Source organism: Mobula hypostoma, chromosome 5, assembly GCF_963921235.1.
Source record: "Mobula hypostoma chromosome 5, sMobHyp1.1, whole genome shotgun sequence".
Lineage (NCBI taxonomy): Eukaryota > Metazoa > Chordata > Chondrichthyes > Myliobatiformes > Myliobatidae > Mobula > Mobula hypostoma.
The window spans coordinates 24078763-24094719 of record NC_086101.1 but is presented as its reverse complement, the minus strand read 5'-3'; the positions used below and the strand labels follow the sequence as shown (position 1 = coordinate 24094719).

Genomic DNA, 15957 nt, shown 5'->3' with positions numbered 1-15957 from the left:
TGAAAGTTGGAGGGGGAGGGGGAGATGCAAAATGATAGGAGAAGACAGGAGGGGGAGGGATGGAGCCAAGAGCTGGACAGGTGATAGGCAAAAGGGGATACGAGAGGATCATGGGACAGGAGGTCCGGGAAGAAAGACGGGGGGGGGTGACCCAGAGGATGGGCAAGAGGTATATTCAGAGGGACAGAGGGAGAAAAAGGAGAGTGAGAGAAAGAATGTGTGCATAAAAATGAGTAACAGATGGGGTACGAGGGGGGAGGTGGGGCCTAGTGGAAGTTTCACCAGCAACTTTGATGTGTGTTGCTTGAATTTCCAGCATCTGCAGAATTCCTGTTGTTAGTGGTATGTTCAGCAAACTTGAATATGGCATTGGCACTGCGCTTAACAACACCGTCATCGGTGTAAAGCGAGTAGAGCCGTGGGCTAAGCTCACAGCCTTGTGATGCACCTGTGCTGATAGAGATCATGGAGGAGATGCTGTTGCTAACACGAAGTGACTGGGGTCTGCAAATGATGAAGTCTAGGATCCAACTGCACAAGGAGCTATTAAGGCCAAAGTCTTGGAGCATATTGATTAGTTTTGAGGGACGGTGGTATTGAATGCTGAGCAGTAGTTGATAAAGACAATCCTGATCTATCCATTGTTGCTGTCCAGATGTTCCAGGGTTGAGTGAAGAGTCAATGAGATGGCATTTGGTGTAGGCAAATTGGAGCAGATCCAAGAAACATCTCAGGCAGGAATTGATATGTTTCATCACCAACCTCTCAAAAAAATTACATCACTATAGATGTAAGTGGTACTGGGTGATAGTCATAGAGGTAGATCACCTCACTCGTCTGGAGCACCACTGTAACTGAAGCCTGCTTGAAGCAAGTGGGTACCACGCACTGCCAATGCAAGACACTGAAGATCTCAGAGAACACTCCAGCCAGTTGATTATGACCATGTCTTCACAGCTTTAATCACTGAATTAGTGTCACATGATCGGCTGATTAGATATTTACATTAACAAGCAGATGTACGGTGTACCTGACAAACAGGCCACTGCTTGTAGGTTTTTCCACAAAGCTTGGGAACCTCAGATTTTTCAGATAGTTTTACAACAAAGTGATTATGGTTTGACTGCTTAGAGTCTGCTAGTCTGGACACGTTTTTTGTTTCACTGGGATACAACAATGAGATGTATTGATAGAGTAAATGCAGGCAGGCTTTTTCTGTGAGAGTAGAACTACTAGTCACAGGTTAATGGTGAAAGGTGAAATATTTAGGTGTAAGATGAGGGGATCTTCTTCACTCAGAGGGTGGTGCAAGTGTGGAATGAGCTGTCTGCGGAAGTAGTGGATGTGGGTTCAACTGCATTCTTTAAGAGAGGCTTGGATCAGTACTTGGACAGGGAGGGTAAGATGCATTATACTCTAAGTGAGGTCCATGGTATTAGGTAAAATAATGTATGGCGTGGACTAGATGGGCTGAAGGGCCTGTTTCTGTTCTGTAGTGCTCTGTGATTCTGTTCACGTCTGAGGTATGAAATAGCAAAGTGATTTGAATTTGTTGTTGGCCTAATGAAGTCCATGAATATAGGCATCAACAAACAGCTACAAACAGTGACCATGGAGACCACATTGTATGTTAAAATCCAGAGAGACAAGAGCAATGTAGTGTTTGCTCAGAACAAACACTTGCTGCCATTATCTACAAAGAAGCAGGGCAGACAAAACAAATCAAGCAGTCTGGTGCCAGATGTCCTGACCAAATAGAGGCAGATGGTGGGGAGAGACAAGGCTTGTGGGGGGTGGGGGAGAGGGGGAGGGAGAGCAAGAGAGTGAGACGGCAGGCAGGCTCTGCCACTGTTGCTGCATGTGTAGAGCGTCGTGGACTTGTTGTTTGCTGTCCACTGTGCTCTCCGTTTAGCTCTCTGCTCCTCAAACTGACTCAGGATCATTCTTTTGCCTTGCTCTAGGTATTGCTGAAGAGTACCTCGCCATTTGTTGCAGTCATCTGCTGTATCCTCCCAGCACTCTGAGTTCATTTTTAAGGCTTTCACGTTGCGCTTGCAGTGGTCCTTGAAGCAAAGCTGGGGTCTACCAATGTTCCTCTTGCCTGTTGCTAGTTCTCTGTAGAGGATGTGCTTTGGCAGTCTACCATCCTTCATACGATGGACGTGGCCCAGCCAGCGCAGTCTGCGTTGTCTTAAAAGTGTGAACATTGTGGGAAGTCCAGTGCAGGAGCGGACCTCAGAGTTTGGGACTTTGTCTCTCCAGGTGATGCCGAGGATGCGGTGAAGGCTGCGCAGGTGAAAACTATAGAGATTCTTCTCCTGCTTGGAGTAGATGGTCCAAGTCTCGCTACCATACAGGAGGGTGCTGATAACACATGTACAATACTGCATCATTGGTACATCTTTAGTGACTCTAAGCATCCAGGCCACACCCTCCTCTCAATTCTCCCAGCAGATAGAAGTACAGGAGCCTGAAGGCCCAGTTTCATAACAGCTTGTTCCCACTGTCAGCAGGTTCTTGAACACTCCTAAGATACAGAATCTACACATCTTTCTCTCTCTGGATGACAAAAATGAACAAACCATAGTAACATATAAATTACATATAATTTATATTAATTTATGCTCTTCTTGTTTCTGCTGCTGCTGCTGCTGCATGATGCTGATTTTCATGGCATTTATACTCTGTCATGGCCATACATACCCAAGAAACCCTGAACATGAATATAACCACTGAGCTTCCAAAACAACTAATACAGAACAACATGTTGCCTCAGCATCCTGCCACCATAGAATTGTTTTACATCAGCGATTACAGATTGTCTGGGGACTTACCAAAGACTTGAAGAGTTAGAATCCTGGTCCACTTTGGGTCTAAATCCACTGTCATTTTGTAATTGCCACTGTCTGCTTTCTCTACAGTGTATAGCACAAAGGATCCATTTGAGATGTTAACTTCAATGCGATTCTTGTACCTCTCGAATATGACAGGGTGCTCTCCACCCACAGCTGTGATGGGAAGTGTTCTGGTAGGATTTGAAAACTCCCAGTTCAAGTCCGTGAATTTCTTTTCGGTTCCAGGGAAATGAACGGAAGAACCTGTAGCAGCCACAATGCTGTGACTCACCTCCTGAGCTAAAAAGCAAGACACTCAGAGTCACGGCTCAGACACACTCATTGACAAACACAAGCAGATGTACTGTGTCTATCTTTTCAGTTTGGCAACCAAAAAAAATTCTCAAAAGGTTCATTTATTATCAAAGTATGAATCCATATACGACTCTGAGATTTGCTTTTCTACATATAGCCACAGAACCTGAGGAAAAAAATCATCAAACATCCCACCCAACACAAAAAGAATGGCATCCTGATCATCAGCCCCCAAAACCCCTGCACACAGCAGGAAATGTACATCAAACCCCAATTCCCCCCTCTCCCTGCACAAAATAACTGAACAGAACACAACTAACTTGTCATCCCCCCCAAAACCCCTTTCCTGGCACAGCAAAACAGAAAGGGATGGGTGTAAAGCACAAAAAAAATAAAAACAAGCCTGAAAAAGTCCAAAAAAGTGCCCAAAGCAAAAGTTTGGGCACTCTGCATGGTAGTACTTAGTAACACTCTCTTTGGCAAGTATCACAGCTTGTAAATGCTTTTTGTAGCCAGCTAAGAGTCTTTCAATTCTTGTTTGGAGGATTTTCACCCATTCTTCCTTGCAAAAGGCTTCTAGTTCTGTGAGATTCTTGGGCCGTCTTGCATGCACTGCTCTTTTGAGGTCTATCCACAGATTCTCGATGATGTTTAGGTCAGGGGACTGTGAGGGCCATTTTGACTTCATCAGTCCACAGGACTTGTTTCCAAAATGCATCAGATTTGTTTAGATGTTCCTTTGAACCTTTTGAATAGAACTTTTCGCAATGAGCAAAGGTATGTTTAGAGAAAAAATGGAGTAGAATTTCATGAAAAGAACACCTCTCCAACTGTTAAGCACGGGGGTGTGGATCGATCATGCTTTAGGCTTGTGTTGCAGCCAGTGGCACGGGGAACATTTACTGGTAGAGGGAAGAATGAATTCAAATAAATACCAGCAAATTCTGGAAGGAAACATCACACCATCTGTAAAAAAGACGAAGATGAAAAGAGGATGGCTTCTACAACAGGATAATGATCCTAAACACACCTCAAAATCCACAATGGACTACGTCAAGAGGTGCAAGCTGAAGGTTTTGCCATGGCCCTCACAGTCCTCCTACCTAAACATCATTGAAAATCTGTGGATAGACCTCAAAAGCCAGTGCATGCAAGACGACCCAAGAATCTCACAGAACTAGAAGCCTTTTGCAAGGAAGAATGGGCGAACATCCCCCAAACAAGAATTGAAAGACTCTTAGCTGGCTACAAAAAGCACTTACAAGCTGTGATACTTGCCAAAGGGGGTGTTACTAAGTACTGACCACGCAGGGTGCCCAAACTTTTGCTTCGGGCACTTTTCCTTTTTTGTTATTTTGAAACTGTAAAAGATGGAAATAAAAAAGTTTTCTTGCTTAAAATATTAAGGTAATGTGTCATCTTTAACTTTATACCTTTTGGAAATCAGTTCATCTTTTACTTGCTTAGCTATTCACAGTAATAGAAATTTTGACCGGGGTGCCCAAACTTTTGCATGCCCCTGTATACACAATGTGTAATATTTTCAACAGGTAACTACATTTCAAACAATGTACTTTCACTTTTCTTCTCACTGAATCAGCTCTTGAGCCAGATTGCAGTCACCAAATGCCTGCAGAGACTGGAAAATAGTTTTACCTGCAGCCCACTGGCTGAGAAGCTGCGAGAGGAAGAACAAAAAGCAGCTAAATGTCTTCATCTGTGCAGAGGTGTTGGCACTGGACGCTCACTCAGTAATGGAGAGCAGGGGCAGAGGTAGCTGTAGACAGCGAGATTCCACACCAGAGAGACCTGCATCATGTAGAGAGAGTGGAAGAAAGGGAAAGGACAAAAAATATACTGTATAAATAAGCTAGAGGTCACAATTCCAAAACTGGCCTGGGAGCATACTGCACATGCAAATTGCAAATGGAAGGGCAGGTTGAGGAAATAATTAAAAAAGCATCATTTCTTCCTAAATAGAGAAGAGATTACAGGCACATGAAATTGTTGATAAACTTATAGATAACCCTTCAATAAAATACTTGTAATTCAATAAGAGAGTGTGACAATTCAGGCAACCATGGGAATCGAAGAGAAGGTATTTAGCAGACTGCATCCCTGCATTTGTCAAATCTTGCAGACCCTGTGAGCGAGTGTAGGGACCATCAGGACAAGCAACCTGATGGCAGAGCACTGCAGTCCAGGAGGCTGATTACTTGGGGGAGTTAAAAGGAATGTACTTGCAGCTGGGGACAGCACCACATAGAGCCAGGGGCATCATCCTCAGCAGCCAGGTGAGAAAGAATTGAGGCAAAGAAAAGTTCATCCAGGTTGGAAAGAAAGTTCATGAGAGGGGAACAGTCCAGCTGCCATGGTTCATACAGCTAGTAACAACACTCAGTGGAGATACTTAATAATGTAGCAAGTGGCTATTTTATTAGGAACAACTCTATACCCACTTGTTAATGTAAATATCTAATCTGGCAATCATATGGCAGCAACTCAATACATGAAAGCATGAGATATGGTCAAGAGGTTAGTTCAGGCCAAACATCAGAATGGGGAAGAAAGATGACCTAAGTGACTTTGACTGTGAAGTGTTTTTTGGTGCCAGATGGGTGCTTTGAGAATCTCAAACTGCTGTCTTCTGGGAGTTTCACACACAACAATCTCTAGGGGTTACAAAGAATGGTGTAGAAAACAAAACATCCAGTGAGCATCAGGTCTGTGGGCGAAAACGCCTTGCTAATAACAGAGGTCAGCAGAGAATGACCAAACTGGCTCAAGCTGACAGGAAGGCGACAGTAACTCAAGTAATGAGGATTTACAACCATGCTCTTCAGAAGAGCATCTCTGTATACTCAGCACATTGAACCTTGAAGTAGATAGGCTACAGCAGCAGATGACCACATGCATAAACTCAGTGACTACTTTGTTAAGTATCCTCACCGAGTGTCTGTACCTTGATAGTAAATTTCCTTTGAACTGAAGAAATAGATTCCAAATATAGCAGAAGCAATTCGATTCATGATTAAAAAACAAACAATGAAAGATGTCAAGCTGTGTATAAAATCAAAGATAAACTGTAAGTTGTTGGAAGATACATGAAGTGTTCAAAGTAAGATGGGTGAACTGACTCTTTTAAGTCAGTGCCAGCCATTAAGAAGATTGTAGGGTGACTCAAGGTTGGGAGCTGAATTTCTAAGCATTTTCAGTATTTATGGATAGAAATTGAATTATGTGGAGTTGTTTGGAGTCAGTGCAATATTGACAAAAGATTTTTAACTCGAACGATGCAGAACCAGCTAAGGAGCATCAGGAGACGGGAGGATGATCCAACCTGCAAAGAGGATTCGTAATATCGGGGACTGCATCAAAGAGTAAATTAATGGAAAGCATTCTTAAAGATGGTATATATAATTATCTGGATAGACAGGGTCTGATTAGGAACATTCAACATGGATTTGTGCATGGAAGGTCATGTTTGACAAATATTGAATTTTTTGAAGAGGTTACTAGGAAAATTGACGAGGGTAAATTGGTGTATGTTGTCTATATGGACTTCAGTAAGGCCTTTGACAAGGTTGCACATGGAAGGTTAGTTAGGAAGGTTCAATCGTTAGGAATTGATATTGAAGTAGTGAAATGGATTCAACAGTGGCTGGATGGGAGATGCCAGAGAGTAGTGGTGAATAACTGTTTGTCACATTGGAGGCCAGTGACTTGTGGTGTGCCTCAGGGATCTGTACTGGGTCCAATGTTGTTTGTCATATGCATTAATGATCTGGATGATGGGGTGGTAAATTGGATTAGTAAGTATGCAGATAATACTAAGATAGGTGGAGTTGTGGATAATGAAGTAGGTTTTCAAAGCTTGCAGAGAGATTTAGGCCAGTTAGAAGAGTGGGCTGAAAGATGGCAGATGGAGTTTAATGCTGATAAGTATGAGGTGCTATAGTTTGGTGCGACGAATCAAAATAGGACATACATGGTAAATGGTAGGGCATTGAGGAATGCAGTAGAACAGAGTGATCTAGGAATAATGATGCATAGTTCCCTGAAGGTGGAATCTCATGTGGATAGGGTGGTGAAGAAAGCTTTTGGTACACTGGCCTTGATAAATCAGAGCATAGTATGCCTATCAGAGTATAAGGGTTGGGATATAATATTAAAATTGTACAAGGCATTGGTGAGGCCAAATTTGGAGTATTGTGTACAGTTCTAGTCACCAAATTACAGGAAAGATGTCAACAAAATAGAGAGAGTACAGAGGAGATTTACTAGAATGCTACCTGGGTTTCAGCACCTAAGTTACAGAGAAAGATTGAACAAGTTAGGTCTTTATTCTCTGGAGCATAGAAGGTTAAGGGAGGACTTGATAGAGGTATTTAAAATTATGAGGGGGATAGATAGAGTTGACGTGGATAGGCTTTTTCCATTGAGAGTAGGGGAGATTCAAACAAGAGGACATGAGTTGAGATTTAAAGGGCAAAAATTTAGGGGTAACACGAGGGGGGACTTCTTTACTAAGAGAGTGGTAGCTGTGTGGAATGAGCTTCCAGTAGAAGTGGTAGGGGCAGATTTGATTTTGTCATTTAAAAAAAAATTGGATAGGTATATGGACAGGAAAGGAATGGAGGGTTATGGGCTGTGTGCAGGTAGATGGGACTAGGTGAGAGTAAGCATTCAGCACGGACTACAAGGGCCGAGATGGCTTATTTCCGTGCCGCAATTGTTATATAGTTATATGTTATCTGATTATCAGCCTCTGTAGGTAATTTTTGTTGATTCTGATGTGTTTCTTTGTTCTACTGTGAATGCCTGCAAGAAAATGACTCTCAGGGTAGTACATGGTGACATACTTTGATAATAAATTGACTTTGAACTTTGAGGTCTTGTCTAACAAGATAGGATTGGCTGATAATCTTGTCATGCAGAGATATTTTAGGAAATGTGGCCAGTCCTGACAGAATGTTTCATTAATACATAACATGAAGTATGTCAATTCAAAACCTAAAGTTAAGCAAAGTAAATTACAAAGGAATGCGGGATTAGCTGTTGATTACAGTACCTTCATTAAAAAGTACAATTCCAGATAAGGCAATGGCTAGTATCTGAGTAACAAATACAAGAGTTACAAGAGGCACTCAGAGGGAAAATAGACATAAACAAGAAGTTCAGATATGATTAGATTAGATTCAAATTTATTGTCATTGTGCCAAGTACAGATACAAAGCCAATGAAATGCAGTTAGCATCTGCAGAAATGCAAAGAATAGTGTTATTTACAAAATAACTGAGAAGAAAAAGTGCTACAACACACAAATATAAAGGTACTGAGACAGTACATTATGGGTGAAATACTGCTTAGCGCTGTGATGTGAAGTTCAGCAGGGTCACAGCCTCAGGGAAGAAGCTCTTCCTGTGCCTGCTGGTGCAGGACCGGAGGCTCCTGTAGTGCCTACCGGATGGGAGGAGAGTAAGAAGTCTATGGTTAGGGTGAGAGGCATCCTTGATAATGCTTTTCGCCCTGCCCAGGCAGCCTTTATGGCAGATGTTCTCAATGGTGGGCAATTGGGTGCCGATAGTTCGCTGGGCAGTTTTCACCACACGCTGGAGTGCTTTGCGGTCCGATATGGGACAATTGCCATACCACAGTGAGATGCAGTTGGTGAGTATTCTGTCAACTGTACAGCGGTAAAAGTCCATCAGTATCCTGAGACAGAGGTGAGCTTTCTTGATGCTCCGCAGGAAATAGAGGCGCTATTGCATCTTTTTGACCAGGAAGGAGGAGTTCAGGGACCAGGTGAGATCCTCGGAAATGTGGACACCAAGGATTTTGAAGCTTGATACACGATCCACTATAGCTCCGTTGATGTAGATGGGGACGTGAGTGTGGCTCCTAGCATGCCTGAAGTCCACAATGATCTCCTTGGTCTTCTGGGTGTTAAGGGCCAGGTTGCTGTCGGCACACCACGCGGCCAGGTGCTGGACCTTGTCCCTGTAGGCCGTCTCGTCATGCCCCCTGATCAGCCAACCACCGAGGTGCCGTCTGTGAACTGGATTATGGAGTTAGAACCATGTACAGGAACGCAGTCATATTTGAAAAGGGAGTACAGAAGAGGGCTCAGCACACAGCCTTGAGGCACGCCGGTGTTCCGGGTGAGCATGGAGGAGGAGAGGTTGTCCAACTTAACTGATTGGGGTCTGTTAGTCAGAAAGTTAAGGTGTTATTTGTGACAAGCAGCAGTCACACAAGTTTGCCAGACAAAGTAGCAAATCTGAGGGTTGAGAGTAAATTTCAACTAAGAATGAACAAAAATTGATTACGACAGAAAAAAACTAAAGAGTATGAATACAGACTGAGCCAATGAGAAAAACGGCAGCTGATGCAGCACAACATGTGTAATTACCCCACTTTGACTGCGAAAATAGATAGAGTCACGTTATCAGAGTGGTGCCAAAACTTGGAACGAGTTAGTTTACATAAAGGCTTTGGTGTCATCGTACACAAGTTACTGAAAGCAGGCAGACAGGTGTAGCAGGCAATGAAACTAGCAAATTATATTTTAATCGATGGAGCAAGTAGATTTGAATACAGCAGGACAGGATTGAAATAGAGTCATTGAAACTGTGAGGCCGCAGCTGTATTACTTACATCACTGTGTAGCCCGACCATTTGCATGATTGGTCTCCTTATCTAAGGATGGCAATACTCTAAACTGAGGGAGTATAGTGAAGGCTCAGCAGTCTGACACCTGGAGTAACAGGATTGCCAAATGAGTAGCCAACATGTTGACTAGTTTTGTATTCACTGAAATTTAGAAGAAGCTTCCAAATTTCTTTCTAGATTGGACAAATAAATGTTATCAAAAACATAAAGCACAGAACATTGGAGAATCGTACAGGGCCCATGGGCCACAATATTCTTCCAACCTCTTAACCTTCTCTAAGATCAATCTAAACCTCCATTTTTTATCATCCATGTGTGAATTTAAGTTTATTAAATGCCTCTAATCTATCTGCCTCTACCACCACCCCTGGCAGGGCATTCCACACACCCACCACTCTCTAACTTACCCCTCATTTTTGACATGGCTCTGACATCCCCCTATACCTTTCTCCAATCACCTAAAAATTATGCCCCCTTGTATTAGCCACTTCCGTGCTGCAGAAAGGTCTCTGGCTATTAACTCTATCTATGCCTCTTATACACCTCTACTAAGCCATCTCTCATCCACCTTTGCTCCAAAGAGAAAACCCCTCACTCACTCAACACATCTTCATAAGACATGCATGGCAACATCTGAGTAAATCTCCTCTGCACCCTGTCTAAAGCTTTCACATCTTTCCTGTAATGAGGTGGCCAAATGTGGTATAACCAGGGTTTTATAAAGCTGTAACATTACCTCATGGCTCTTGAACTCAATCCCCCAATTAATGAAGGCCAACACACCATATACACCCATGAACAACCATATCAACTATCAGGGAATCCCTGAGGCAACTTTATCAAACATTGTCATGCCATAGTTAGAATATCGTGTGCAGTTCTGGCATCACACTATATGAAGAATACAATTCCACAGGAGAAGGTCCCAAGGACATTCACCAGGATGGGGTTCAAGATGGGCCATTTCAGTTAAGAAGGGAGACTGGATAGACTGACTGCTTTCTTTGGAGTAGATAAGATTGAGAGGGGCCTGAGCATTTTGCAAGGTTGTTTCCTTATAAACAATCTTGAGTGTTCCCTCCTATGTACCCGGCCTATGGCAAGTCACAGGTCGGGAGCACAGTAGGAAACTTTTCTCCAGAACACTGTTGACTGAGACCAGAGATCATAGATTTTTGGTGAGAACCAAGTGGTTTGGAGGAAATCTGAAGATTTTGTTTTCACTGAGATGGTGGCTGCAATCTGGAATGCCCTGCCTGAGAAAGTGCTGGATACAAGTACCCTTACAACCTTGACAAGCACTTGAGTCACCAAAGCACAAATGGCCGCAGGCCAAATGCTGATAAATCAGATCTGTGTAGGCCAGCAAGGACATGGTGAGCTGAGGGATCTGCTTCCATGCTGCATGACACTATAACAAGGGAAAAGGACTTCAGACATGAAAAGATCATTACCAGAAGGTTGCCTTCCAAGTCAACACCATTGGGTTTTGGAAGTATAGTCATTGGTCCTTCATCATTGCTGGAGATAAAACTTAATTGTCCTTCCGCAAAGGCCCTGTGGGAGTTCACCAGAAAGACAGCAGTGGTTCAGGAAAGGAGCTCTGCCCCATCTTCTGCATTCTGAAAAAGAAGTGTGAAAATAAGCCGCTGTACTCAGTGAATAACATCTTGATTTTTCTCAAGTTGCAAGCTCAAGTCCCACTCACTGACCATAACTCTGAGCTGATCAGAGCAGAGTTACAATACCGTGGATAGCATTTTAACTGGTGGCACACCATCTGGTGTGAAGGGGCCACTGCACAGGATTGTAAAATGTCAGCCAGCTCCATCATGGGCAATTAGCCTCCACGCCCCCCCCCCAGCATTGAAAACATCTTCAAAAGCTATTGTCTCAAAAAGGGTGCATCCTTCATTAAAGACCCTCCTTTACCAGTGACGTACCCTATTCTCATTGCTACCATCAGGGAGAAAGTACAAGATGCTGTGGACTCACACTCAATATTTTAAAAACAGTTTCATCCTCTGCCATCAGATTTCCAAACAGACAATGAACCAACTTGTCACCAACTGCTTAAAATGGACATTGTTATACAGATATTGATCCAATGGAAACCTTGTGCACTTTCCAATGCCATTATTTGCAAATCTTGTTATCAATCACAATATATTTTTTCAGGTGCATATCTTTTTTTCTTGTAAATACCTGCAAGAAAATGAATCACAGGGGAGGAAAATGGACAGTTGGCGTTTTGGTTCCAGATTTAATCTGGACTGAAACTGATGCAAAATGGACACGAAACTGACAGGAAATCTTGGGTATACGTAGTCTGCTGAACGTTCGCTCGAGATCTGCTCCAAAATAATGAGAACAGAAACACGGGGAATACACACAATCGGTTGGAGGATCGCAGCATGCCTAGCAGTATCGATTGAAAAGAGTGCAGTCGACATTTTGGGCCGAGACCCTTCGGCAAAAGCAGGTCTGTTTTTTTTGGGTGTAGCTTGGATTTCTAGGATCTGCAGATTTTCTCTTGTTTCTGACATAAACACAGGGAGTGGTCAGATTTGGCCGACAATAGAATCTGTGAAGCAGCTGAGTTAAATTTGTTTGTGTATTAATTAAGAGCTAAAGCACAGAACAGGCCCTTCCGACGCAAAGAGCCGCGCCACCGAAGAACCCACCCAGTTAATGACAGGACAATTAAAAATGACCAATTAGCCTACTAATCGACCACAAAATACAGGGTCTCGGAACGACACGTCGACTGTACTTTTTTTTCCCAAAGATTTTGCCTGGTCTGCTGAATTCCTCCTGCATTTTCTGTGTGTTGCTTGGATTTCCAGCATCTGCATGTTCTCTTTCGTTACAAAGATACTATTCGGTCATCTTTGATGAGAGGAGGAATATACAGAGTCCCAGAAGTTTCCAACATTTTTATGCCATGAACTGAACACACCGAGCTCTGGCAGGGTCGCGCTAACCGCTACGCTACTTACGGGATGCAGTTCGTTTACGAACGCCTTTGTTAAAACTGCGTAAGCGAAGAATTATGTTTCCAAAAGTAAGTTTGGGCTTAGACCTCCCCAAACATCGAAGGATATCTCTCTCTCCTTTTCAACGACGATCCGTTATCAGATTGCACGATCTTGGATCGTTTACGCACACCGGCTGCTTTCACCAGGGAAAACGCACAGACGGTGAGACCCTGAGGGTGTCGGGTTTGAAAAGGCAAATCAACCCCCGGGTTAGCTGTACCGCAGGGTGGCAGTAAATAGGCCCCTCGTCCGCGGCGGCAACTGCACAGCGCTCGCTCCGCCAGGAGGAAGAAAGGAGGGGGCAACCGCTAATCATTCAATTCGAAAACAAGTTAACAATTCAGACTAAATTAAGCTTCGATTCGATCGCATATAAGTTCCAGTGCAAGTTTTTCTCTGGAAGATCCAAGATAAAAATTCACCTACAATGGAGCTGCGCCCTCGGCAATGTAAATCGACCCCCGCTATGAGGACAGACAAACGAATAATGGTGATTTCAACTGTCGCTTCTTTCCGGCTTAACCAGCTCACGGACCCGGGATAGTGCTAGTTTCAATTGAAAGGAATTAATAGAAACAATTTTTAACCTGAAATCGAATCGACGAAGCCGCAAACGGGAGCAGCAGAAAGAAGATTACGAAGATCATCCGCGAAGGGAAGATGGAGAATGTGGAAGTAAGAGTCCGGGAATGGGAAGTACTGCGTCAACATCCCTATCCTCTGAGCAAATACGTAATTTACTAGTACATTGTGGCCACATGGGTAATAAAGACGATGACGTGGGAGACAAAAGCAAAAAGATAAAATAATTTGCTTTTCAAAATCAACTCGTATAATAACTCTATCAATATACGGAATGATTTTAAACCAGGGAAAGTTCCTTCTGGAATTCCATGCTTTATTCTGAATAATGCAAAGAGAATTCCAGTTAATATTAATAATAAGGAGGTGCATCGCAGGTCTAGGCAAATAGGAACAAATGGGGAGCTTAAGGAATATATAAGAAATGCAAGAAAACACTTAGAGAGAAATTGGGAGGGCTAAAAGAAAGCAAGAGGTTGTTCCGGCAGGCGAGGTGAAGGAGAATCCAAGGGATTCAGCAGATTAGCTAAAAGCAATAGGATTACAAGAGAAAAAAATTGGTCCTGTGGTCAGAATGGTAATCCATGTGTAGAGCTAAAAGTGATGCTGGTGATCTTAAATAATTTTTTTTGGATCTGTATTTACGCAAAGCCTATAGACATGAGGCAAAGCAGCATCGACTTCATGGACCCTGTACAGATTATAGAAGAGGAGGTGTTTTCTCTCTTGAGGCAAATCAGTGCGGATAAAAAAACCCTGGGCCTGACCAAGTATTGCCTTGGACCATACAGGAAGCAAGTGCAGAAACTACCAGGGCCCTGGCAGAGATCCTTAAATCATCCTTAGTGACAGGAGAGGAACCAGAGAATTGGAAGATAACCAATGTTGTTCCATTGTTTAAGAAAGGCTCTAAGCAAAGAGTCCAACATTAGTATTAGGAAAGTTATTGGAAGGTATTCTAAGGGACCAGATATATAAATATTTGGGTAAGCATAGACTGAGTACGGATAGTCAGCATGACCTTGTGTGTGTTAGGTCATGGATTAAGACAAGGTAGTAGATGTTCTCTATATGGACTTCAGCAAGGTATTTGGCAAGGTCCCGCATGGGAGGTTGGTCAAGAGGGCTCAGTTGCTTGGCATTCAAGATGAGGTAGTGAATTGGATTAGACATTCACTTTGTGGAAGAAGCCAGAGACTAGTAGTAAATTGTTGCCTCTCTTATTGGAGGCCTGTGACTAGTAGAGTGCCACAGGAAGCAATGATGGGTCCATTGTCATTTGTCATCAATTTCAACAATCGGGATGGTAATGTGGTTAATAAGATAAGCAAATTTGCTTGATGACTTCAAGTTTGTGAATGTGGTGGACAAGGGAGGCTATCATGGCTTGCAAAGGGATCTGGATCAGCTGGGAAAATGGGCTGAAAAATGGCAGATTGAATTTAATGCAGACAAGTGCCAGTTGTTGCACTTCAGTGGGACCAGCCGGAATAGTTCTTCCACAGTGAATGGTAAGGCACTGAGGAGTGTGGTAGAACAAAGGGATCTGGTAATACAGGTCCATAATTCATTGAAAGTCATGTCACAGGTAGATAGGATCATAAAGAAAGCTTTTGGCACATTGGCCTTCATAAATCAAAGTATTGAGTACAGCAGATGGGATGGTATGTTGAAGTTTTATAAGACATTGGTGAGTCCTAACTTGGAGCACTTGTGCAATTTTGGTCACCTACCTACAGGAAAGATGTAAATAAGTTTAAAAGAACACAGAGGGAATTTATAAAGGTGTTGCTGGGCCCGGAGGACCTGATTTCAAAGAAAAGATTGAATAGATTAGGACTTTATTCCTTAAAATATAGAAGATTGAGAGGAGATTTGATAGAGGTATACTTGCTTGTTCGTCCATCGTTGACGTCGATGAGGACCTCGACACCATTATGATGGTGTCGAGACTAGCGCGTGATTTGGATTTAAGTGAGGGAGAGTTGCGCAGCGTCAGCCTCACTCTCTCTTCCCAATTCCCATCTGGGTCCAGTGGCAAGACAGAGTCTAGACGGCTGGAGATGGGACTAGGCGCAGTGGATGACCAGGACGTCTTCTGTGTCTTGTCCTGCTCTACATGTTCCACGACGCTTGCAGAGACCGCCTTCTTGACCGTTGGACCTTCCATTGATCTCATCCGCTCAATCCGCCGGAGTCTGTCTTCACATGCTGGGATAGACAACTCCCTATCTCACCGAGGGTTTGAGACCCGTCGGCTACCCTCACCTGGTTTAGCTGGCTTGTCGAAGCCGTTGCCCGGGGTGTGGCCGCTGTCACATGCAAACAGCTACGGGGAGCCACAGGTGAGAGCTGAGTGCCAAGTGGGGACCAAAGGTGGACTAACCGCCTTGAAAAGGACGCGACCAGAGGTGCTACCCCTCCCTGACACCCCATACACCCCAGAGGTATACTACATTATGAGGGATATAGATAGGGTAAATGCAAGCAGGATTTTACCCCTGAGGTTGGGTGTG

At 43.4% G+C, this 15957-nt stretch overlaps 1 protein-coding gene across 3 annotated transcripts in view; it reads right to left on the bottom strand.

Annotated features, from left to right (window-relative positions):
- The window catches only part of LOC134346690 (carcinoembryonic antigen-related cell adhesion molecule 2-like), a 63122-nt gene extending 49529 nt beyond the window's left edge, over positions 1-13593 (bottom strand). Inside the window, exons 1-4 of one of the 3 annotated variants that reach the window (XM_063048210.1) lie at positions 13447-13593; positions 11276-11443; positions 4806-4958; positions 2835-3134 (exon numbers count right to left, since the gene is read on the bottom strand). In XM_063048210.1, the coding sequence (XP_062904280.1) occupies positions 2835-3134; positions 4806-4866 (361 nt within the window). In that variant the 5' untranslated portion in view covers positions 4867-4958; positions 11276-11443; positions 13447-13593. The other 2 variants (XM_063048212.1, XM_063048211.1) reach the window with 2 other exon arrangements.
- Positions 13594-15957: the final 2364 nt, after the last annotated feature.